At 38.5% G+C, this 26,997-nt stretch overlaps 1 protein-coding gene across 2 annotated transcripts in view; it reads right to left on the reverse strand.

Annotated features, from left to right (window-relative positions):
* robo2 (roundabout, axon guidance receptor, homolog 2 (Drosophila)) overlaps positions 1-9,408 on the reverse strand; it is a 655,443-nt gene extending 646,035 nt beyond the window's left edge. Inside the window, exon 1 of one of the 2 annotated variants that reach the window (XM_049467120.1) lies at positions 8,970-9,408. In XM_049467120.1, coding sequence (XP_049323077.1) covers positions 8,970-9,099 — 130 coding nt within the window. In that variant the 5' untranslated portion in view covers positions 9,100-9,408. The remainder of the gene's footprint in view (positions 1-8,969) is intronic. The other variant, XM_049467121.1, reaches the window with a different exon arrangement.
* Positions 9,409-26,997: the final 17,589 nt, after the last annotated feature.

Genomic DNA, 26,997 nt, shown 5'->3' on the forward strand with positions numbered 1-26,997 from the left:
GAAAATATGTTGGGTCACATTGACTGGGTACACCCTGGTTCTACACATACAGCCCCACAGCTGGCTCTAGAGAATACACCTCTATTAAGAAGGAAAGACCGACTGGCACATAGAAATTGTGTGTGCATACAACACACCAAACGCTGTGTGGGTGTGTGTATGTGTATGTGTGAGTGTGTCAGTGCACAAGGGAGTGAAAGGAAAGATAGAGAGGGAGTGTGTAAGTCAAGAAGTATGGGGGAGATAGGGCACTCGTGTTGCCCCCTGAGACTACCCCACTATCAGGACGTCCACAGTGACGCTTGTATTAAAATACATGGGGGGACAACATGCTTGAATTCCATTTCAGATAACCTGTGAAGCTGTGGAAGGGCATCAGAAAGGCATGAGCTAAATGAACCCCAGTCTGCAGCCTGTCCGCCTTCTATTCAGCTCTTTCTAAAGCATAATGCGAGGAACATTATTAGCGATTCACATATGAAGTGCTTAAATGCACTTCAATGCGTCTGCGTTAAGACTCGAGGGTCAGGAAAGTGGTTATTTTAAAATAAAAGACAATAAAAGACTTAAATAACATGTTTAAACTACTAGTGAGGTGAAGAATGCTGTCTGATTAAGAGAAGAAAGAAGAAGAAAAAAAAAAAACGCTAAATAAAATGGTTATAAAACTCAGCAGACAGTTACTGTATGTCTCAGGCAGAAACTGCATGTAAATGATTGCAGGTTTGGTCTGATTAGTCACAGAGTCTTGTCACTGAACAAAGACTCTCAGGGGCTACTTTTTGGGTAGTGTACCTCTTGGTGAGAGACTGTTAACCCTTAGAACCCCATTGACAAAAAAAAAAAATCGTAAAAAATCGTGCATTGTTTATACAGCTTAATTAGTCAGTAATGCGTCAACGCACCAACATGATTCATACATTGTGGCAAACAGGGAACCCTTTTGTTAAAAAAAAATATATAGCGCTGACCTTGCGATAAACTGAAGTGTTTTTGAGAAATCTATTGTGAAATGCACTTAAAGAATAGGCTTACCTTCACATTTTCATGCTTTATTCGTTTTATTATAAGCAGCTGATATCCATATCCAGCGTACTTAATCACTTTCTTTAGGTTGGAATATTGGCCATAACGGCCCAAAATACTCTTAAATACACTTAACCTGCTATGACTGTCAAGGTTTTGGCAATCTGCATCTTAGAGGTGGGTGGTATTTTAACTTAAATATTATGGATTTATTATGAAAAAATATATTTTTAAAGCATATTTAGATAATAAGTCATTTGGAGTCAAACAACATTGCGAAAAAATTACAGCTCTGAATGATTTTAATAATTATATTACACAGTAAAGTTCATAGTTAGAGAGTGGGGACAGGTAACAAATGCTATTTTTTCAGTGTTCTAAGTTTTAGTTTTTATTGATATTTTTAATTACATATCGTACCTTAGCAATTAGTCAATGTTAACGTACAAGACACTCTACTTAATAATAAAATGTATTTTAAAGTTATTTTAAAGTTACCTCTTCCCCTCCTTTCCTCCTCTATCCCACTATTTTCTTTCGGCCTTCTTTAGGCCCTGTCTTAATTAATTCATTTATTTTTTATTTTTTTCGTCTTGAACTTCTATGTCCTCTATTGCTAAATGTACATCATTGCTTGTAAGTCGTTTTGGATAAAAGCGCCCGCCAAATGAAATATAATGTCAAATAATGTAATTTATTTATTTATTTATTTAATTTTATTTTATTTACTCATTTGTTTTTGTTTTTGTCAATGAGTGTATACCACCCTACATACAGTACAGGCCAAACGTTTGGACACACCTTCTCATTCAAAGTGTTTCCTTTATTTGATCATGATTATTTACATTGTAGATTCTCACTGAAAGCATCAAAACTATGAATGAACACATGTGGAGTTTTATGTACTTTAACAAAAAATAAATGAGCTGGCCTCCACAGTCACTGACCTGAACCCAATCCAGATGGTTTGGGATGAGCTGGAGCACAGAGTGAAGAAGGCAAAGGGGCAACAAGTGCTGAACACCTCTGGGAACTCCTTCCTTCAAGACTGTTGGAAAACCATTTCAGGTGACTCTACTTCTGGAAGCTCATTGAGAGAATGATGCCAAGAGTGTGCAAAGCAGTAACCTAACCTATAGCAAAGAGTGGCTATTTTTTGAAGAAACTAGAATATAAAACATGTTTTCAGTTATTTCACCTTTTTATATTAAGTACAAAATCCACATGTGTTCATTCATAGTTTTGATGCCTTCAGTGAGAATCTACAATGTAAACAGTCATGAAAATAAAGAAAACGCATTGAAAAGAGAAGGTGTGTCCAAACGTTTGGCCTGTACTCTAAAGCAATGCTGACCTAATATTTAGGCAGATTAGCTGCTTTTAATACCAAATGTAATCACTTACTTAGGTTTGCAGACTAATAAAACAGCCTATTGCAACTGCAGTTACAGATATAATGTATACGTCTACCACCAGACTGAACACACACACACACACACACACACACACACACACACACACACACAAAAAAAAAAAATTTAAACCAGGGCTTGAACATCATCCCATGCTGGTAATAGCAGTATACCCATAAATATGCATCCCTTCCAGGCAGATCTTATCATAGCCGCGGGTAAAATTACACCTTTTCAAGTGCGCGATGGAGTTGTAATTCCACATGTTGTGCCGGCGCTCAGTGCCTGAATACACTGCAGCCCCACAGCTGGGCTAAACATGGCCTAATTGCTCCATGGGAGGTCACTGCCATCCATCCCACCAGAGGCCAAAGAATACAGGCATATCACGTATTTATATTTATTACAGTGTTTGAACACACGGAACGGAAACGGGACACCCGATTATTACTTTTCCTCACCTCCATCATCACCTGAAATGAGCTGAAACTACTACAGGACTTATTCTAATACACACGGCCAGCTGTGCACGGTGTGTGTGGTGTGTGTGTTCTACTCAAGGGCGTTTGCCGTGTGTATTGACAGGAAATAACAGACACCGTTCTGTCGGTGGTGTGGACTCAGGAAAGATGTTCTGAACTGTTGCATTGTGAAAAAAAAAAAAAGAAAACATGATAAAAAACACAACACTCAGTCAATCTAAAACAGAATATTGCATCTTTTCTCTCTCTTCTATTGTAGAGATATAGGAAGTGGGCCTTCCTTTATTGTATAAGGAAAAGTGCACACTAATAAAATACACACTCTTCAGCTGTAGCAGGCACTTTCTTACTCCCTCAGTGGGTTTGGCAAGTGTTCTTGAATGTTATTTATCCACATATAGTTCAGAATTTCCTCTTGGAAATATATTTACAGCTCTGGAAAAAAATAATTAATTAGTTCCTCTGATTTTGCTATTAATAGGTATATGTTAAAGTAAAATGAACAATGTTGTTTTATTCTATAATCTATGAACAACATTTCTCCCAAATTCCAAATAATTTCAAATAAAAATATTGTCATTTAGGGCATTGTTTTGCAGAAAATGAGAAATGGCTGAAATAAAAAAAGATGCAGAGCTTTCAGACCTCAAACAATGCAAAGAAAACAAGTTCATATTCATAAAGTTTTAAGAGTTCAGAAATCAATTTTGGTGGAATAATCACAGTTTTCATGCATCTTGGCATGTTCTCCTCCACCAGTCTTACACACTGCTTTTGGATAACTTTATTCTACTCACTCCTGGTGCAAAACATTCAAGCAGTTCATCTTGGATCAAAGAAACTCATCATTTTTTTTTTATTCACTCATCTCTTTTTTTTCCAGAGCTGTATATCCAAACCAGGTAAGTTGCTATGCTAACAGCCAGCCAGGCTCAGTAGGCTACCATGTTGGCTTACCTGGGTTAAAGCATGTAAGCTGTGATGCTAACAGACAGGCCTAGCATAGTAGATTTTAAATGCGTTTGAGATGTTAAGAGTTGGACTCTTGGATAGAGCCTGGCTTAGAAGTGCAGGAGCTGGTTTGCCTTGATGCTAACAGCTGGGCTAAGCATGGTTGCAGTTATGAGAGATGCTAAAAGACACAGTAGCTGGGATAAGCAGGGTTGGTGCAAGTTAGTCGCTATGTTAACAGCCTGGCCCGGCAGTTTTTCGTCTTTAAGGCCTCCAGGCAAACTCTGGAGAAGGTTGTCTGTGTCGAAAGTGTAATCTGACCTCTATCCAACCCAAAGTTTAGGATTACTTAACAAGTTGAAGTTAAACAGCTAATGTAAGCCAGTGTATTCTGCTACATACATTACCCAGATAATTACTACAATTTACTACAAATTAATAAATGGCATCTCTGCTATTCTTCTGTGCCAAATTACAAAGAAATTTGCACTAGTTTAGAACACAGGACCTTCTTACTGTATTTACTTTTCTGTTTCCATGGCGGACCAATAAGCAGAGAGAGCATTCTCACACACATGCTCCAAGTTTACGAAGTTTACCAGAACAAATCAACTATTAGTGCAGAGGTCTCAAGTCTCCCAGAAGTCGCGGGAGTCTACCGCATATTAATAACTGTGACACAGACTTTTTTCCCCAATAAAGTGTGGGAAAGCGAGGGAGAGAAAGGCGCTCCCCTCGTGTGCATATTCATAAAGCACATGCAAAACAAAGAGGGTTCTGACTGGCTTGTTCTCTGCACAGACTCTATGAGTTAGAGTTTTTAGTTTTTAGTTTTTAGTGTGTGTGTTTTTTTTTCCTCCTGGATGGGATGTGTTCAGGAGCTTCATGGCTCCCATCAAAACTCGTTTCACCTCTGACTACTCTAAAGTATATCCATGTCTGGTAAAAGTAAAAAAATAATGAAAGTCGTACCCATCTATCTATTTCTCTATCCATCCATCCATCCATCCATCCAGTCCAAATTATTTTTTGCAACTTCAAATGTCTGTAAGTGTAAAGTGCAAATAATAAGACAAAGATGTCTATGGTTATCTTAAACAAATACATGAACATACATAAAAAAATGCCACTTGGGTGAAACCAAGCAATGAAAGTACTGAAGTTCATGGGTTCTTACTATTTGAAGCCAGCGACTCCTATTTGTATTATTTTGGGGGGGATTCATGGAACCCCATGGATGTACAGTATATTATGAGTATAATCCATCTGTTGAGACGTTAAGCAGATTAGCCGTATGCACAGTATCAGTATGTAGATGTAACTATGTAATTATGTGATGGAATCATAAGCTCATCTCTGGTGACATGTGGCTTTTATGGGTCCACTGAGCTGCTAACAGTATCCAGACTAATGATACTCCAAAATGCTTGGAGCAGACTCTTCCAGTTGGGTTCATTTTCAGGATCTGAGCAATGCTGTGCAAAGCCATGTCCTTCTTACTCTTAAACATCGGGGTAAAACTAACAAAGGAGATAAATAAACAATGTTGTTTAAAGATCTTTGTGGATTCCTTCATGTTACACCTTAATTGGTGTTTCAGTTTTAGCCTGGTACTTGTACAGCATTTAAGGTGGAATGGAAAAATTAAAATAAAGGATTATTCACACTTGTAGTTGGTTTGTCCTTTGTGAACTTGGAGGGTTTTGGATTGGTTTAGTTTGTTTTCACAAAAAAAAAAAGAAAAATGCACAACGAACCACATGAAAATGCTCTTACTGCTGTTGTGGAAAAGCTGTCTGGGGTGGAAACAAGAAAGTAAACACAGGAAGAGGCTCCTGTGTTCTGGACTACTGCAGTGTATATGGATACGCTCTGAAGTATGAGAGTTTTCAGCCTAAATTAACCAATCCAGACCACCGTGTCTCACAGGTCTTCATTCTATTGTTTTGGTCTGTCTCAAAATACCATTACTGTATTCACACCTGCTCATACAAATCACACCGAGGGTGAAAACAAACCAAAATGTGGACTAAAAAGTGGAAGAAACTTGTGAATAAACAGCAATTCAGAAGAACGTTTATCTTCTGAAAATAGGAATTGCCTAGTAGTATTTAGTATTTCTGAAGCATTATGACTGAATGATGAAGTATTAACTTTCTCAGTACATTACTGGGATGTTTCCATTGTCCTGTGGCATTCTTTAGCTCCAGCTCCATCATTGAGTAAAACAGGTGATGGTAAGATACAACAACTCTGTCTAACTGAAACTGTATTACGCTGTAATTATCTGTCACACTACTGAACATTGACCTTCATAATCTATGAGTTGTCCTAGTTATGATCCGTTGCTACTTAAAAATTGAAAGTGAAAAGCTAAACATCTAGCTGGCTAGCTCATTGAACAATATGTGTATAGTTGGTTTAAAACTAAAGAAAACTTAAGAAAACTTATAAAAAAAAAAATAACTCTGCCGAAGTGTCTCTTTTAAGGTCACTTTGCCGGTCCCAAGCCCGGATAAAGGATGAGGGTTAAATGTAAAATAGCAGTTCCTGCTAACTGATATTCTTATGCTGACATTTAACAACAGCAAAAAAAAAATGATTTATGTAATTTACATAAAAATTATTTATACAAGCCTTAAATTCATGATGTTATTCCTGCCTACTTCAAAGGCAACAGAAGATGTTTATTTGTTCAGAGTTAATTTGTAGTTCTAACATATTTAGGGTATTTTTTGCTCACTTTTTGTGTTATTCCTTCACAGGAAATTCGGTGATGACATCATTTAGAGTCTTCTAGCGACTTTTAGGACAGCCAATAGCTACTTTCCTTACTGAGGCTTCCCACTTACAACGTATGATGATCCATTTACGAACAACTTACTACAACAAAGAACTAAAATTGTTTTTTCTTCATAATCTCTGCAAATAACACTTTTTTAAAATATAAAACGGTATAAAACTCATGAAAGTCTGGTAGATATGCTCCTGCTTTGGACTCAGATGATGATGCCTGGCTTAGCTTCTCTAACTTACTACTTGACAGTGTTTTCATAATAATAAGCAGTGCTGTCATAATAACAAGCCAACATAGACACAATTCCTTCAATCCCAAGTTCTTCTACTCCATCAATCTGATCTGAGATGTGAAGACTTTAAAAGCCATTATTTTCTAAAGTGTATGAAACTCATAAAAGTCAGAGAAAAGACAGATATGCTCTTGTTTTGGACTCGGCTGGTTTAGCATGTTCTTTAGCAGTTAGCAGTTCCACCAGGGAAAAGGCACACAAGCCTTCCTGCCATCTGAGGCTGTCGAGTGCAGCACTACGGGACCATGCATCAGCGCGCATAGCAGGCTCAGCGGGGCGCGCCAGCCTGGTGTCTGTAGAGCGACTCTGGTGGGATCGGGGAGCCGGTGGGCTCGAGGCGAGCATCGCCGTGCCCCCTGCTTCGCTCGCCCCGCAGCAGCCGTTAAGATTAGAGCCCCTTTAATCCGACAAAGGGGATTAGACTGCAACTGGGAGGAGGGAGAGCAGCGCTACCGTGGAAAAGAAGGAGAAATGGAAGTGGAAGGGAGGAGGGGGGGGCATGAATTATTAACAACTCTCCAACCAACGAGAGTTGGAGCGGTGAGCCGGGTCTTTAACCCAAAATCACAGAGCGTAGACGAGACGGGGGGCTGCTACTCACACCCCCACCGGTGTGATCTTGTGATCTAGGATCTACTGTATCGGATGTAATCGGGAAAGTCTTTGGACGATGTGTCTGATAATGTCTGATAGTGTAAAAGTGAGAGGTGAGAGAAAAAGATAGCGATGAAAAAGAAAAAAGAAGAAGCACCCAGCAGCCATCTGGAGTGAGTTTAGCTGAATCGTGTCCGTTGGCCGGACAGTGCAGGGCAGAATCGGTGCTGATCGGACAGGAAGCAAAAATAGCAGCTCGTATAAAATGCACCGCAGCAGCAGCAGGAAAAGTGGTCAGTGTCCGTTCTCAAAAAACATGCTTTCCAGGACACGAAAAGCAATAAAAGCATGAATTGGGAAAGGATTCTGGTCATTTTTGGACACTAAAGCCCTATTCGGATGGGATTAGTTACTCTTGGGGGGGTCTTGGGGTAATTTTCTTTTTTAGTGGGGGGTATTCTATGATTTTATTCCCGTCCAGAACGACCATGTATGTGTTTTTCTCAGACGCCTTCTATAAAAAAAGTTACAGGCTGAATTACTTACTGTTTTTTAGTCTGGTAATTTTAGTCCGGTCCGGATGCACATCTCTGAGTTTTGTCTGCTCACGTTTAATAAAATTAAATAGCTTTTTATTTGTCCACTGCCGCGCACCGTATTACTAATTACACTTTGGCCACGCGTTTCCACGGAGATCCGAGTAAAAACACAACAGCGAGTGGAAATGGAGGAGCTACTGAACGCGATGTCATGACTGAGAAAGCCAAAAAAAAAAAAACCTCACTGGTCTTTTTTTTATCACTGAATAGAAGTGTGAAATGTTTTTCACAGATGTTCCCCTGAAAAACGAATCCCGTCCGGATAAAGCTTATGGTGCACATTACTTATTCTACTTATCTTCTAGGTATATAGCTAAATATATTGTTACCTTAGATGCTTGGACCGTCTATACCACCTTAAACCACCTTCCTCCACTCAGCTTCATTACTGTCACGTTTCGCAACAATTTCAACAACCCTAAAGGAGAGCCCTGTGGGATACCAGAAAATGTGTTAAACTGTGCTAAACTGAGGTAAACTCTGCTAAAAACAGCTGCTAAATCATTCCTAGATAGATAATAGATTACATTTTAAGACTAATAACTGCATAATCAAAAATCTAAGGCTCAATACTTTGACAGCAGTACCTTAGTTAACCATAATAACAATACTACAAATACGCTACACCCACAATTCCTTCAATTCCTTTAAAGTTCTTCCGGTCCATCAATCCGATCCAAGTGCGATATCCAATCAATGCTCGCTCCTCAAGCCGTGAAGACAACTCAAGCACATGGCGAACAACAACCCAAACAAGCGTGAATCAAGCATGAATCCAGAGGAGGGGCTGCTGAGCCGAGACCCCCAAAGACTTACCCCCCTTGTTCCATCTGCCCTTATTCCTGCCCTGGAGCGAGGGCTGTGGAGCGGAGACCAGCAGCAGCAGCAGCACCAGCAGCAGTCTCAGAGCCGGAGAGAGGAATCCACGGCCGCTCCTGAGGAACATCTCCAGGAGTTTGGGGCTGTGGCGGGGGGAGGTCTTTCACCTGTCCGCGGAGGCGCTCGGCCAGGCGCTGGGCGCTGTCATCGGTGCTCTGTCATCAGCCACGCTCCAGACAGAGTGTGAGAAAGAGTGTGTGTGTGTGTGTGTGTGAGCTTCTAGCAGGCTCTTCAGTGCGAGAACCGAGCTCCGCCGCTTCTCACAGCATCATCTCCATCGCACCAGCCTTCATCATCATCATCATCATCATCACCATCCGAGAGAGAGAGTGAGCCAGCGAGTAGCAGGCGCAACATAAGGCACAGCGCAGCTTACTCTGCCTACTCCGCGCTCTCACACACTCACACACACACACATACGTTCAGACATGCGCTCTGACAGTGCACTCACTTACACACACACTTACACACACACACACACACACATCAGCTCTCAGGCTTGCCATGCCCGCAGCCGCTGAGGGATTCTCCTGCTTCCTCTTTTCCGCTTCTCATCTATCTGTGGGAATTCTCCCTCTCTCTCTCTCTCTCTCTCTCTCTCTCTCACTCACTTTCACTCCACCAGTCCACCCACTGCACCCACACACAGAAGTTCACACTGGAGGAGACACACACGTATGTGTGCGTGAACGTGTTTGGAATGGGATGGCGAGTATCCATAAGCAAGAAACGAGATGAGAGTAATGTAGAGTGTTGGGTTGGCTAATGAGAGAGATGTGCAAAAAGACCAAAATAGACAAGAAAAGATTTTAGAGAAGCGGAAAGTGTAGAAGAAAAGGTGAGAAAAGAATATAGAAAAGAAAAGAGGTGAGGAGAGAAGAAAATAGATGAGAGAAAAGAAAAATAAAGGAAGAGATTAAGAAGGAAGAAGAGGAAGAGAAAAAGGTGATAAAGAGAGAAGAGAAGAGAAAAAAGATAAGAGAGGAGAAGAGAAGACAAAACGGTGAAGAGAAGAGAAAACAGTGAAGAGAAGAGAAAAAGGTAAAGAGAAGAGAAAAAGGTTAAGAGAAGAGAAAAGGTGAAGAGAAGAGAAAACAGTGAAGAGAAGAGGAAAAGGTTAAGAGAAGAGACAAAGGTGAAGAGAAGAGAAAAAGGTGAAGAGAAAAGAAGAGACAAAGGTGAAGAGAAAAGAAGAGACAAAGGTGAAGAGAAGAGAAGAGAAGAGAAAAAAGATAAGAGAGGAGAAGAGAAGACAAAACGGTGAAGAGAAGAGAAGAGAAAACAGTGAAGAGAAGAGAAAAAGGTTAAGAGAAGAGACAAAGGTGAAGAGAAGAGAAAACAGTGAAGAGAAAAGAAGAGACAAAGGTGAAGAGAAGAGAAGAGAAAAAAGAGAACAGAGGAAAAGAGAAGAGAAAACGGTGAAGCGAAGAGAAAAAGGTAAAGAGAAGAGAAGATAAGAAACAAAGGTGAAGAGAAGAGAAAAAAGAGAAGAGAGGAAAAGGTGGAGAGAAGATAAAAGAAAAGAGAAAAATGTGAAGAGAAGGAAAGAGAAAAAGGTAAAGAGAAGAGAAGACAAAAAGATGAAGAAAATAGAAGAGAAGATAAAAAGATGAAGAAAATAGAAGAGAAGAGAAAATGGTGAAGAGAAGAGAATAGAAGAGGAGAAGAGAAAAGCAGAAAGTGAAGAAAAAAGTGAGATAATAATAAAAAAGAAGAGAGCTGAGGAGAGAAGAAAGTAGAAGAAAGAAGAGAAAACAGTGAAGAGAAGAGAGGAGAAGAAGAGAAGAGAAAAGTTTGAAGAGAAGAGAAAAGAAGAAAAAAGAAGAGAGGAGAAGTGAAATGATGAAGAGTAGAGGTCAGAAGAGGAAAGAAGAAAAGAGAGAAAAGAGAAGAGAGGAGATAAGAGAAAAAGGTAAAGAGAAAAAAGGAGATAAGAAAAACTAATTTGAGAAGATAAAAGAAAAAGGTGAAGTGAAGAGAAGATAAAATATGAGAAGGGAAGAGAAAAATGTAATGGAAAGAGAAGAGAGAACAGGACATGAGAAAAGAAGAAAAAAAGGTGAGGAGAAAGAAGGAGAAGATAAGAATAAAGGTAACATGGGAAGTGAAGAGAAGAAGAGAAGAGGTGAGGAAAGAAGAGAAGGGAGAACAATAAAAGTCGGGAACAATTGAGAGGAAAAAAAGAGTTAAGGAAGAGAGGAGAAGAGATGAGATAAGAAAGAAAAGTGAAAAGAAAAAGATGAAAGAGAGATGAGAAAAGAAGAGACCGTATGAGAAGAGAACACCAAAGGTAAGAGAAGAAGAGAAGATGGGAGAAAAGAAGAAAAGCTAGGGAGAAAATGAAAGATGAGAAGAATTTAGAGGGAAAGAGGAGTTCAGTAAGAGATGAAAAGAGACAAGAAGCGAAAACAAATGTTTTAAAAAAAAGATGAAAAGAGACAAAGGTGAGGTAAGAAGAGAAAAAGGTGAGGTAAGAAGAGAAGAGGAACAGAGAAAAGAAAAGAGAAGATAAAAAGCAGAAGAGAACAACAAAAGTATGACAAAGGAAAGATTGGAGGAAAGAAAAGAAGAGAACAGAAGATGAGAAGAAACAAGAAGAAAAGAAGAGAGAAGAAACAAAAAGAGTTGAAGAGAAAAATCTGTGGAGCAAAAAAGGAGAAGAAATGAGAAGAGACAGGAGAAAATGGTAAAGGGAAAGAGGAGAAGAGAAGAGAAAGAAAAAAAGAGAACAATTGAGAAGAAAAGAAGAGAGCAGAAATGAAAGTTAAAGAAGAGAAAAAAAGAGGAGACAAAAAGTGAGGAGAAGAGTAATGGGCAAGATGAAGCGAGGTGAGGAGGAGCTGAAAAGAGAAGAATAAATATGAGAAAAAAAGAAAATACAAGAGATAAGAGACAAATAGAAGAGAAGTTATCCAAAAGCAGTGTGTAAGACTGGTGGAGGAGAACATACAAAGATGCATGAAACTGTAATTAAAAAACAGGGTTATTCCACCAAATATTGATTTCTGAACTTTTAAAACTGACTGTAAAGAATATAAACTTGTTTTCTTTGCATTATTTGAGGTCTGAAAGCTCTGCATCTTTTTTTATTTCAGACATTTCTCACTTTTCTAAAGCAAATAAATGCTCTAAATGACAGAATTTTGATTTGGAATTTGGGAGAAATGTTGTCCGTAGTTTATAGAATAAAACAACATTTTCAAAATGTTCATTTTACTCAAACATAAACCTATAAATAGCAAAATCAGAGAAACTGATTCAGAAACTGAAGTGGTCTCTTCATTTTTACCAGAGCTGTATATGGATAATGAATTTAATAGCTTGTTTTAGTAGAAGATTTGGAGGTTAAGAGGCTAAATATCATCAATACTAAAGCCAAAGCACAATCACCACCATCCAGCTCACCACCGATCACCACAGGTAGTCCCTGTGGATTTTACTGTCTGTGGCCTCTCTTACCGGTGAAGTGAGAAGCTGATGTTTTGCCACACCGCTGCTCCAGGGACTGGAGACTGCAAGGTTGTTAAAGAAGAGTACATAAAACGGATGCTTCACAGAGCCAGCTGGTACACACACACACACACTCACACACACAGTGGCTTCAGTGTCCTAATTACAGCTTCTAAGGGAAGCCATGATTAAGTCCATAATTTTTTATACAGAGCGCAAAATTAATATTCTAAACCCACACATAAGCTCCATGGGCAAATGGCACCGCAATGCTCACCGCTCACGCTCAGTCTGTTTCCTGTGCCAATTTCTCATTGCCTATAGCGCACTACTCTGTAAGCAACCAGCACACACACACACACACACACACACACGCACACACAGACCCCCTGCTTCTTTCTGATCTCTTGCATCTCCACCTCTCTTAAAGCGGCCGGGCCAGTAGTAGAATGGCAGCGCAGTAATTAAAGCTGTGCGGAACCAGAAGAACGCTGACTTTTACTTCCTTAACAGCATCTGTTCCCAATATAAACCTGCAGAGCAACACAAACCAGGAAAACTCTTTATATAAAGATAAATCTGATACACACAACTTTTCACATCCACCGTAATCAAGACAAACTGAGCTTCTGACAAACGTCATCATCCTACTGGCAACACTGGACTGGAACAGTGGATACGAGTACAGATGGAGCTTCAGAATCACCGCATCAACCATTGTTTTTACTGATCTGTATAAAGTGTGTTTGCTTTATGTAAAAAGTAAAGAACAAAGTGCTCAAAGTAGGAGCAGAACTTTCACAAGCTGTTCTCACAAACTGCTCTTTATATCAGATAGACAGACAGACAGACAGACAGACAGACAGATAGATAGATAGATAGATAGATAGATAGATAGATAGATAGATAGATAGATAGATAGATACTTTATTGATCCCCGAGGGGAAATTTTAGAAATTTTACATAGATAGATAGATAGATAGATAGATAGATAGATAGATAGATAGATAGATAGATAGATATAGATAGATAGATAGATAGATAGATAGATAGATAGATAGATAGATAGATAGAGAGATAGATAATTTTAGACAGACAGATAGATAGATAGATAGATAGATAGATAGATAGATAGATAGATAGATAGATAGATAGATAGATAGATAGATAGATAGATAGATAGATAGATAGATAGATAGATAGATAGATAGATACTTTATTGATCCCTGAGGGGAAATTTTAGAAATTTTACATAGACAGACAGACAGACAGACAGACAGACAGACAGACAGACAGATAGATAGATAGATAGATAGATAGATAGATAGATAGATAGATAGATACTTTATTGATCCCCGAGGGGAAATTTTTAGAAATTTTACATAGATAGATAGACAGACAGACAGACAGACAGATAGATAGATAGATAATTTTAGACAGACAGACAGACACACAAACAAACAGATAGATAGATAGATAGATAGATAGATAGATAGATAGATAGATAGATAGATAGATAGATAGATAGATAGATAGATAGATAGATAGATAGATAGATAGATAGATAGATCCGAGGGGAAATTCTAGACATGATCCAGCAGCAGGTATGTATAGTACACAAAGTTACAAAAGGATAAACTAGAACGATACATATAAATACAATAAAATAAAAAATGTATATTTATATATACATTTAACACTTAACACTGAAACACTGTGTTTTTACAGTATTTTCAACGAGATGTGTGGCACAGATGTAAACGTAGTAAATGTATATAAAAAATTTAAATGCATGTATGTATATAAAAAATATGTAAATGTAAATAAAAAATGAATGTACAGTGTATAAGTACAGTCTTTGTGTGTGTGTGTGTGTGTGTGTGTGTAATGGAGAATGGAGGTGGTGCAGTTGAACACAAGTTCCTGTGCATAAAGTGAGGATAACTGATGTCAGCCATACAGAAAGTGCGAACACACAGTTGTATAATAATTTAAATTTAGCAATGCAAAAGATACGTAAACAGTAGATAGCGAAGGAACTACTAGTGCAAAATAGGGTAGAACTATAAAATAGTGTTATAGGCATCAGCAAGACTGAGAGTGTGTCCATAGATGGGGTGTGTCCATGGTGTGGCCGGAGTTGCCGGAATGAAAAAGTGCACAGAGTCTTCAGTTTGCTGTATCAGATCCTGAGCAACTCATAATGACCCTACCTGGCCAAAAAAGAAAAGGTCACACACTCTAATGTTACGTTAAACCGCCTTTATGGCTTTAGATGCAGCACGCCTTCACTGTGGCATTGTTTCAATAAACTTCTGCAATGTCACAAGATTTATTTCAATCCGGTGTTGCTGGATTCATTTTTCACCAAGATCTTGCAGCAGCATTGATGATGGTAGAGTCTGACTGCTGCTCAAAGCTTCACTGCTTCTCCAGCACATCCCAAAGATTATCTGCAATATAATCAAAAGGAAGACTGGTGGAGGAGAGCATGACAAGATGCATGAAAATTGTGATTAAAAACCAGGGTTATTCCACCAAATATTGATTTTTGAACTTTTAAAACCTTATGAATATGAACATTTGAGGTCTGAAAGCTCTGCATCTTTTTTATGTCAGCCATTTCTCACTTTTCTGAAGCAAATAAATGCTCTAAATGACAAATTGTTTTGGAATTTAGGAGAAATGTTTTCTGTAGTTTATAAAACAAAACAACAATGTTCATTTTACTCAAACATAAACCTATAAATAGCAAAAATCAGAGAAACTGATTCAGAAACTGAAGGGGTCTCTTAATTTTTTCCAGAGCTGTTTGTCCAAAAGTTTGTGAATACCCCTTCTAATGCTTTCAGCTACATACAGTTATCATACAAATATTTTACTTCCAATAGAACAAGTATCATCATTATCCTACTGGCAACACTGGACTGAGCACAAACAGAGCTTTAGAATCACCACAAGTATGTCAAGTATTTCTGAAAGAACAGGATAAAGGAAAATATGAACCTATGGCTAATGTCAGGCATGAGCAGGAAAAAAATCCCCCAAAGCATTGAGCTGTGCCGCAGTGAAACTGTGTTGAGAATGGTGCTCCATCCAGGAGTTGAGGTGGTCATCCAACACCGTGGCCTTACCTATGCTCATGTGTAATTAACAAACAGATGAAAATGAAGAATGAAATTAATCTCTATAAAATAGTCCTTTTCTGAACACTCCTATACAGTTGGAGTGAAAGAATTTCTCTAGTTGCTGAACTAATTCTCCTCTTTTTAAGGGCATTTTTACACCAGATTTATTTGTTCCAGCTAAAACAGACTCTGGTTTGTTTGTACTCTTAATGTGGTTTGATTAAGCAGGTGTGAAAACAGTAATCACACAGTTTACTACGTTTACATCTGTGCTGCACGTCTCGTTGAAAACACTGTAAGAGCGCAGTGTTTCAGTATTAAGTGTTAAAGTAGCTTCACACTGTGCAGATATACATGCTGGAACACAGAATCTTCTTGCTATATCTACTTTCTTGTTCCCGCTGCAGACAGTTCTGACCAATCAGAGGACACAACCTGCTTTCTTGGTTTATTGGTGCGATTTTGGTGTGTTTAGTTTTGTGCCTGTGTGAAAACAAACCAAACAGAGGGAGAAAACGCTCCAAATAAACCAACTCATCAACTGATTCAGACTGAAGAAATTATCTACAGGTGTGAAAACACCCTAAGTTGGATTTATGCTGCTTTCACTGCAATCCCTTAGCCAGCCTCTTGTCAGTCAACCGTCAAAGAACATAAAGGCCACGGCACACCAGATCCAAACACACTGCACAGCACTCAGAAATCATTATTCACTTTCTCAGAGTGAATTTTACTATTATTGCACTGTATTAAAAACACAAGACATCAGTGACCTGTACTAAATTAATTTAATTTAACCCATTCATTCATTCATTCATTCATTCATTCATTCATTCATTCATTCATTCATGATGCATGTTGCTGCAAAACAGCTTTACAGAGATCTGAGTCTGTGTTTTTTTTTTTTATGAGCTAAAAGCAACATTAACAAGAACATACCTCCACAGATCCAAAGACCCATCCTCCCATCCTCCTCTGGCCGACACTAGAGATACACTGATCTCCCATTACATTAACACCACTGACAGGTGAAGTGAAACACATTGATTATCTTTATCTGCTGTGGCATATGTCAAAGGGGTGGGGTACATTAGACAGTATATATGTAGACAGTACCAGTCAAAGGTTTAGACACAACTTAAATTCAGTGTTTTTTTTTTTTTGTGTTATTTAAGCATTTTCTGCATTATAGATTAACATTAAAGTCATTCAAACTATGAAGAAAAACAGACGTGTTATATAAACCAGAATATGTTTTATATTTTAGATTCTTTAAACTAGGTACTTCTTGCTTAGATGACAGCTTTGCTCATCTTGGTTGGGTTTTCTCAGTCAGCTTTGTCCTTATGAGGTAGAGTCACCTGGAATTCAGGCTTTCAGTTAACAGCTGTGCTGGACTTGTCAGGAGTTAATTACTTGAAGTTGTGAAGAGGTAGAGTTGGTATGAAGTGAACAGTCCTATTTAAGTGATGTTCTAATCCATATTATGGCAAGAACTACTCAACTAAGTAAAGAAAAAAAGTCCTGATAAAACTGGTGCTCATCAGGACCATCCCAGGAAAAGAAAATCATGGGCCCTATCTTACTAGTGAGATGCTGTTTGGTTTTATTCACGTTTTCATGCCTAAAACATATCTACGATTAATTAAGAGAAGCGTTTCAAGCTGCACAAGTTCTACTTTTCCCATCGTTATGATAGCAAAGACACACTCACATCCTAAATCAAACTGTGCAGTGTGCCATTGACGGCATTAGGGCCCCAAGAGTTACCTCTGTTGCACAGGATAACAGCACCCCAGAATTAATGCCTTACATGGTCAGAGGTGGTATTAATGTGTTTACACAAGTCTTTTAAGGTCTTTTTTTTGTTACCTCAAACCTTCTGATATATATACAGTATATATATATATATATATATATATATATATATATACTTTTTGTTTATTGAGCAGTGAGACAGGTTAGTAGAAACAATATATGATAGTATAAAACATAAATATACTCAATATACATAGTATTATAGCAATAGAAAAACAATAAAATGTATTATGCTAGGCCAAGATTGATTTTGGGGGGAAAGAGACAAATAAATATAAGTTATATTTAAAAAATCTATAACCTTTATGATTTAATAAATAATGAGAAACTCAATTATAGCATATAGCATTGTCACATAATTATAACGTCATAGTTAGAGATAAGTTTTAGTTAAGTGTTTAATGAATTAACCATACAGTTTAATATTAATCAATATCATCCAATACTAATGATAGGAGTCTAGGCTAGAGGTGGGTAAAATGCCAATAATTTATAATTTTGTTGATAAATGACTGGATTATCACTTATCAGAATAAACATTGGTCTTTCCTGAGCATATTGTGGATATTATTAGCGCTCAATGAGCATATTTCATCACAGTTTGAGTAACTAGCCCTGTTTAATTGGATGGATTTTTCCAAATTGAAAACCTCTGGAATATAATCAAGAGGAAGATGGATGATCACAAGCCATCAAACCAAACTGAACTGCTTAAATTTTTGCACCAGGAGTGGCATAAAATTATCCAAAATCAGTGTGCAAGACTGGTGGAGGAGAACATGCCAAGATGCATGAAAATTGTGGGTTATTCCACCAAATACTGATTTCTGAACTCTTAAAACTTTATGAATATGAACTTGTTTTCTTTGCAATATTTAAGGTCTGAAAGCTCTGCATCTTTTTTTGGTGTTTCAGCCATTTCTCATTTTCTGCAAATAAATGCTTTAAATGACAATATTTTTATTTGGATTTTTTTTTTTTTTTTAAACCATACACTCCACATAGGCTTCTATTGCTTGAGAACGATAATATCCTTGTAGCTGCTGCACAAATCTATGGGAGTAAATTTGAGAAACCCCAAATACTGCATGTGTTGGCTGATCAAGCAGTCGTGCTGTGCAGGGTGAACATTGTGTAAATGTACTGTAATTCCTCAGTGAAACAGTATCAATATAAAGCAATATCATCTGCAGGTAATGTATGTGCACACAGGAGCAGGTGCAGCTGAGCTTCTAAAAAACTCCATCTGTGCCCAAGTTCTTCTTGCTCTTCAAATCCACCAGTAGGACCGGGCTTTGTCAACAGCTCGGTTTGTCTTGATTAAGGCTGTTTCCCCACTGCTGTGCTTGTGTGAGATTTATCTTGTTTTAGAGCATCTCTGCTGCTTCTGCTTTCTGTTCTGTACATGTTGAAATTGGGAGCAGATGCTGCTTAAAAGAGGTAAAAAAAAAAAAACAGATCTCTTCTTTTTTCTCATTCAGCCTTTCTTTTAATTGTTGTTTTTATTTATTTTATTTTTTTGCCACCAAACTACTGCTTTAAGGTCGCGCTGAAGCGCTCGGAGCACATTAACAGTGGGGTGGAATAATAAGCCGGAGTACGCCAAGGGCACGAGCGATCCAAGGCTGTGTCAGTGCCGCGGCTCATGGGAACGAGAGAAAACAAACCCACGCAATGTCACAGCAAACGCAGCTCGCGCCACACAAAAGCGTGGCGACCACTCTGATTGTCTGATAACTTCCTATTCATTTGCATAAGTCGCTAATTGCTGCCACGGACAGAATCGGAGATGGTAAATGAACATTACGGAAGCTCGCTGCGGACGAAAAAGCCTCGCGCCGTGGATGATCACAAGCCAACAAACCAAGCTGAACTGCTTGAATTTTTGCAGCTAGAGTAAAGGCATAAAGTTATCCAAAAGCAGTGTGTAAGACTGGTAGAGGAAAACATGCCAAGATGTATGAAAACTGTGAATAAATACCAGTAAATCGCTAATTGCTGCCACAGACAGAATCAGAGATGGTAAATGAACATTACGGAAGCTCGCTGCGGACCAAGAGCCTCGCCCCGTGCCATCCTCTGCCGTGCCCATGCAGAGTTTCAATGATGGTATGATGGAGATATGATGAGCTTGGGCCCTGGTGTAACATTAAATCAGACAAAGTCATAAATCTGCGCAGGCAGAGGAGTAGTTAGTGTCCATATTGTCTTAGTCCGGCGTCCCCGAGAGGCCGTTCGGCTGAACGGCTCGCAGATGGGTTCGCTCCCCAAATCAATTCCTACCTCTTTATTACTACGGCCACAAACTGCCGGGGGGAGGAGGGAGCGGTGGGCCGGCCCGGGCTGTGCGGAAAGCGATAGGCGAGCACGGGGGCCGCGCTCGGAGGCTACAGCCCCTGCCACGGCGCTCGGCTGGTGGGGAGGAACGGGGCTAAGAAGCCCCCGAATCTACGCTGGAGGGAGCCTGTTGGCTTATCACCCCCAGACAAGAGCCCCCCGGATAAACGCGGCCCAAAACGGAGCCCAGGCAGGAGACAAACAGCAGCGGGGTGCAGGACAGTGATAAGCAGAGGAAGCTCCACAGGGCAGCGGAGAGAGGGAGAGAGAGAGAGGGAGAGAGAGAGAGAGCGCTTTCTGTAGCTAAACCTTTTTAAAAATTTACACATGGACATTCGCTAGATGTAGACGATGTAGGTTAGCACAGTCCCAGTGTGAGTGCAAGCGAGTGTGAGCGAGAGAGAGAGAGAGAAAAGAGAGAGAGAGAGAAAAAGAAAGAGAGAGAGAGACATACAGAAACAAGGATGAGGTCTGCAGTGCTATAACAATACACATAATTCTGTTTTTCTTCCGATCCAATAATACAATGATGTCATGTCTTAATTTATGTTTTAATATAGTAAAAAATATATACTATATACTATGACAAAAAATATCATTTATATGAATAAAAGTACAATACAATACATATGATTTCATTGCTCTCACAGAAAAAACCTTGCCTTGCCATTTAATTTTTACTGCATTTTAATGTAGGGCCCTATCTTACCCCCTGTGCATGGCACATTGTGATGCTTATATCTATCTAAAACCCTGAAGCAGTTATATCTATCTATGCCGATGGGCGTGGTGATTTCAAAATTAGGTGTGTTTAGGTACATTTCTGGTGTATTGCTATCTTAGCAATGGAAAACACAGGTGCACCACCGACTAAACACAACCTACAGTATACAGATAAACTACACACAACATTTCTCCTAAACTTCTAATAAAACATTCTCATTTAGAGCATTTATTTGCAGAAAATGAGAAATGGTCAAAATAATGAAAAAGGTACAGTGCTTTCAAACCTTAAATGATTCAAAGAAACGTTCAGAAGTCGATATTTGATGGAATTACCCTGATTTTTAATTACAGCTTTTATTTGTAACACTATTTGTATCACCAGCTTCTCCACAAGTCTTTCACACTGCTTTTGGGTGACCTTATTCCACTTCTGGTACAAGAAATCAAGCAGTTCAGATTTGTTTAATGGCTTGTGACCATGTTACATGATTACATTCAGAGGTTTGTCAATGGGGTTCAGGTCTAAAGATTGACGGTCAGTTTATTTGAACGTCAGTCAGCAACCAGAGAATGACATAGATTGACATATAAAAAGAATGGCAAATGGAAGCTGGGGTGAAGTACATGGAAAGAACAGTTCAAAACAATCTCTTAGAGGCAGGACTCAAGCTAGATACCTTCTTCAATGAAAAGTAAAGAAGAGCAAAGAAAAGCAAAGAAGAGCCAGGCTGAAGTTTGCAAAAGATCATAAAATTTTTCAGCTTTGCTCAACACCTGGCCATCAAATGTCATTATCTAAGGTCTGAAAGCTCTACATCTTTTTCTTTAATTTGACCATTTTTCATTTTTTGGAAATAAATGCTCTGAATGGCAATATTTTTATCTGGAATTTGGGAGAAATGTTGTCTGTAGTTTATAGAATTAAACAACAATGTTCATTTTAATCAAACATATACCAATAAATAGTTAAATCAGAGAAACTGATTGTTTTGAAGTAGTCTCTTAATTTATTCCAGAACTATATAGATACATACCAGAGTTTAAAAGAGGACACATTGTTGGTGCACGTCTTGCTGGCGCATCTGTGACCAAGACAGCAAGTCTTTGTGATACCACCAAGAACGACGAACCGCATCCAACAGGATTAACTGTGGACGCAAAAGGAAGCTATCTGAAAGGGATGTTCGATCACGACAGAATTCAATGTGCACCTCAACTCTCCTGTTTCCACCAGAACTGTCTTTCGAGACAACAAATTATTGTGGTCTAAATCCAGGTGTTTCAGTGTCATTGTCCAACCCCTGTAGAGATATATATATATATATATATATATATATATATATATACCAAAGGATACTTCTACAGAGTGGCAGTACCTTATTTCAACCAAAATGTAAAGTACTTATTTACTTGGTCCAACTTTTCTAAGTATTTATTTTCTTACAGAAAAAAAGAGAGAGTGTTTGTTTGTTTGTTTGCTTATTTATTTAGCATTCACTGTAGAGGCAGCAGCCGTCAGGAGTTGCCATGCCAGCAGTAGCTTAAACAAGAATAAACCATTTAAATAGTGAGACACTGAAGCGAAAGGCAAAAGTCTCTCTTTTCAGTCACTCTGCCAGAGCACTCTGAAGTAAAGCTCTTGAAGACACGCCATGAAATGGGCTTTATTCACAGGAAGTGCCAGAGCGTGCGCTCAGAATGGATCCCCTGATGGAAATCTGGCTCTTGTGTAACTGGGTCCTCCCTCGTGCAACTGCTAGACAAGATATTGGATAATCTGATGGCGGTCTTTTCTCTTTCTCTCCGTAGTCCTAATCTAAGCCCCTCACGTTCCCATTCACCCCTCCCCAGTGTGCCTCTTTTATAAGGCTGGGCTATGCTCTGTAAATCTGTATTGGACCACATTGTGCCGTTTGTCTTTTTTGAATGACTGTAATACAGCTCAGAATAATTCTCCAGCATTGCTACCATCTGGCCTGGTGATTAACATTCAGATTAGAATTCGCCACAATCAGAGGTCAGCAACTTCCCGCGCAGAAAATAACAGCAGCAACTGAACTATTATTAGCCTTCAAATGCCCGGGCTTATGAATTTTAATTCTACAAACATATAGTGCGAGGAGATATTGCTTTAAACCTCCTGAACCGGTGGCGAGCGAGCTTTAAAAACACAGCACCAGCATGCCAAGTGCTGCATTTCAAAGTCGAGGAGCCACAGGGCCTATTGGAAAGCGCAGATAAACCGGGACATTTCCCTGTGAATTTAACTGCACTCTAGTATATCAGTAAACAAGACTTGTTTAAAATGACTAAAAACATACAGTCTTCCCGACTGCTTGTGTATTCAGGTCCAACTCTAGACAAACACCATTTTTCTTTTAGGTAGAGACAGTTAGTTCTTAATTACTGTTTTCACCAAATATATATTTTCTCTAAGGATGTAAGAAAATATCAATAAATCAAAGTATTACAATAATCTGTAGTTAAACTTAACCTGAATGCCCGGATCAGACTACACGATTTTAGCCCGATTTTTGACTTTTGATTTTTGCCTGCGACGGAAAGACTAGCATGTTAGAATTTTTTGTATTTTATCGCCTAGTTTGACACATGCTGCTCTGCGACGTGCTCCCTGACTCTGACCAATAGGAAGACAGAGCGTTCTGTGGCGCACAGATGTAAACACGGGAAAAGAAAGCAGGACAGTGCTCCTGCAGTTCGCTGGACCAGAGAAACAGAAGAATAATCTAATAATCATCTAATAATCTACTTCATTCATGAAATATTCTGTTTACATTCACTGAAACCTAAGTAGCTACATCTTTACCATACCTTAAGTTCTCTCTGGAGTACAAAAAGCATGCAATGTCCATTTGGGTCACCCAGGAACGAGCCCACAGCCCACTTTTCCCTTTTTTTTTTTTTTTCAGCACAAAAGCGCTTCCATCACGCTTCTGTGGCCGTGATTCTCAGATTCTATGCTTCTCCCCCGCGATGACCTACGAACTCACGCGAGGACGCGGAAGATGATTGGTCGGTGCCTAACACGGTGCCGTGTAGTGTTGCCAGTCCCCCGAGAACGACGCAAAATGAAAAATAACTGCTTAATCTGACATAGTGAACATTGTGAGGGACAAAATAACTGCATGACTGTTAGCGATAGATGTCCACTGCCTCCAAACGTGCTTCCAAAATTCACTGCTCAAAAAAATAAAGGGAACACTTGAACAACACAATGTAACTCCAAGTCAACCACACGTCTGTGAAATCAACTTCACCTGCTGTTGTGCAAATGGAACAAAGAACAGGTAGAAATGAGAGGCAATTAGCAAGACAACCCGTATAAAGGAGTGGTTCTGCAGGTGGTGACCACAGACCTTTTCTCTGTTCTCATTCTGTCTGGCTGATGTTTTGGTCACTTTTGCATTTTGTCAGTTCTCTCACAATAGAGGTAGCATTAGGCAGTGTCTACAACCCACAGAAGTTGTTCAGGTAGTGCAGCTCATCCAGGATGGCGCATCAAAGTGAGCTGTGGCAAGAAAGTTGACAGTATCTGTCAGCACAGTGATACAAGGAGACATGGTGGGTTCAGCGCCATGAAACGAGGCTTCGGAGAGTGGGTCACTCAATGCACTGAACCTGGGCAAACAGCACCGGAGCTAGCTAATTCTCCTGCTGTCCTTTTCTCTCCGCTCTCCTCCAGCTGTGAGTAGTAGGCGGTCCAACACAAATCAGCCGACTTGCATTCACTGAGTGAGATGACTCTGACCCCGCCCCAAACAGTCAAAACCACCCTTTTCAACACTCGAATGCAAAAAGAGTAGCTGCAGGCAAGTAGCACATGAAGACAAGTGTTGACAAGTGACAGGGTTCTCAAGTTTTGAAGTTTGGAGGGAGTGAGATTGGGGGGGTTGTGGGGGTTGCCGCCGACACTCTGGCAGAAACTCCACCCTCTTTTGCTAGGTCTGCCTAACAACAGAGCGATCTATATTCTGATTGGCTCAACGAGAGTACATTATAATACACAGCCGATGGATTGGCAAGCGTGAGAAATATCATGTGTGGCGTGTGAGTGTGTGAACTCGCTGAGGTGTGTCACACGCTCAAAGAGTGAGACTTGAGAACACTGATTCAAGAGGAAAAATACACACGAGAACAAGAAAAATACTTGAAAGCGATATTTAGTTTAGCACTCACACGATTCCTTTTTTGTCGCCTGCTAGTTTAACATTTGTGCTCATGAGAAGTAAATTTGCACATGTAAGATGTTCAAACACGCAGGTTAAAATTTGACATTGAACTGACGCAATATATTTGTTAATAAAAAATCACCCACCTCTAATCACCTCTGAAGCCTTGTTAGTTCAGGAAGTGGTTAGAGTGCTGACACAATTCACCCCAGTACTGATCACTGACCCATCTTTAAAAAATACGTCCTCAGTTTCATCACTAATAGATCATGTCTGTCACATTGACAGAAGTCAACAAGGTTTTTTCATCATCAACATTAAACAAGTTTGAGCTTGGATGGATGGATGGATGGATGGATGATGCAATCAAATAAAGGTGTTTTCTATTCATGCCATATGACATAGCATTATTATTATGATGACACCATTGCAAAATATCCAAGAGGTCATCACAAATAGTTGAAATAAAAAAGGTTTTTGGCCGCATGGCCGCCCATATTTAAAATATTTGTAAAATTTTTAAAGTTATAATACATTTAATGAGTATTACAACTGTATCACTATTATACACTGAGTATATTAAGTATGTATTAAGAATTGATAAGTATTTTTACATTAAAGTACAAATATGCTTCTTGTTCCTGTCTTTTGTAAGTACCACACTCCTAAGTATATGTTGTTGGGTATAAAAATATATTTTAATATACTGTACTACAATTTTTAGCGTGTTACAAATTTACTTTAATTTTTTTTATTAGCATTAGTAATTTTAATTTACTTTTTAAAAAGTTTGATACATTGTACTTTAAGTGAACTACTGTAACAGTTTTTTACACACTTTGCTTAAAATGTACAAAAGTATTTTCGGAAATAAGTAGTTTAGAAGTATATTGAATTCCATTCATCTAAAAGTTTACTTCATAGTAGTCTATTTATTTAAAATACACTATATATAGTACTTTTTAAATGGTCAAAGTTTACTTTCAAACATTTGATAAAAGCATGATACAAATGACCTTTAATTTTTTAAATTAGTAGTAGTAGTTTAATTTACTTTCAAGAAAGTTACATAATATATTGTACTTTAAGTGAACTGCTGTAACAGTTGTTTAACACACTTTAAAAAAAATGTACAAAAGTATATTTGGAAAAATATTTTTCTATTAGTTTATTGAATTACATTAAACTAAAAGTGTACTTCATAGTAGTCTATTTATTTAAAATGCACTATATAGTACTTCTTAAAAAAGTATGGTCAAGTTTACTTTCAAACATTTGATGAAAGCATGGTATAAATGCACTTGTAATATATTTTAAGTAGAAAAATCTGTTAGTATATTTACAGCATACTTAAACATTTCTCAATATATATTTTAGGTATAATTAAGTATATACATTTTTTTTCACCAGAGTGTTTTAATGTTTAAGTTAGAATTAAGAAACAAAATCTGAACTAAGTAATATCTGATTGGTAGTGTGGTGTTTTTTTTTTGTTTTGTTTTTTTGTTTTTTACAGAACAGCTAAAAATCTATATTTATAAGGCTATGTGGCTTTAGAGTAAATTTTTGGTAAGAAAACCTATTAAGCACATACCAAACAAACAAGTGCAGGCCTTACAAACTGGGATAGCATGTAGCAGGGACTCGATTAATGAATAATTAGTCTCCCTTACATTATTCACTCATGCATACATTGAAATAATTATTTTACAACAGATCATGCTAGTTATTTTGAATAATAATCGAGATTGGTACACAATGTTCTTGTTCGATTATGCGTTTTACCAAATCCTGGTGTCTGAATGGACTCTCCTAACTTTTGAACACATAGATTCTCTCTGATTGCCTAATGTTTGCCAATTCAAACCTGAAATGAACATATTGTTTTTTTTCTGTTTTAAATGTAGAATAAGCCAGTCTATCCTGATGTTCCAAAGATGTGGAGTTGAAGACCATGAGCTTACCAGTGAGGAGGAAGAGGAGGGGGTGGCAGCCATGGCAGTCACTGAACTTCAAGGAGAAATTTCTCAGGACTTTTTTTTTTTTAAACTGACGCCTTAAGAAACCGTGTGGGGCAGTTTTAAAGTAAATGTGACTGTTTGACAACTTTACACTCTATACAAGACAACAAAATGCAGAATAAGTTGGGTAGAGTGCCTATGCTTAAGTACGTTTGAAGGCAAATACTGTTGTATTTTTGCTGTAATGGAGGTCTGAAGGAGGACTTGGAGCTCCACTATATCTAAAATGTGTGATTTGTTTGCATATTTCCTCCACCACAGACAAAACACATTTGGTCATTTTTTTTTTAGCTGG

Source organism: Astyanax mexicanus, chromosome 18 (assembly GCF_023375975.1).
Source record: "Astyanax mexicanus isolate ESR-SI-001 chromosome 18, AstMex3_surface, whole genome shotgun sequence".
Classification (NCBI taxonomy): Eukaryota; Metazoa; Chordata; class Actinopteri; order Characiformes; family Acestrorhamphidae; genus Astyanax; species Astyanax mexicanus.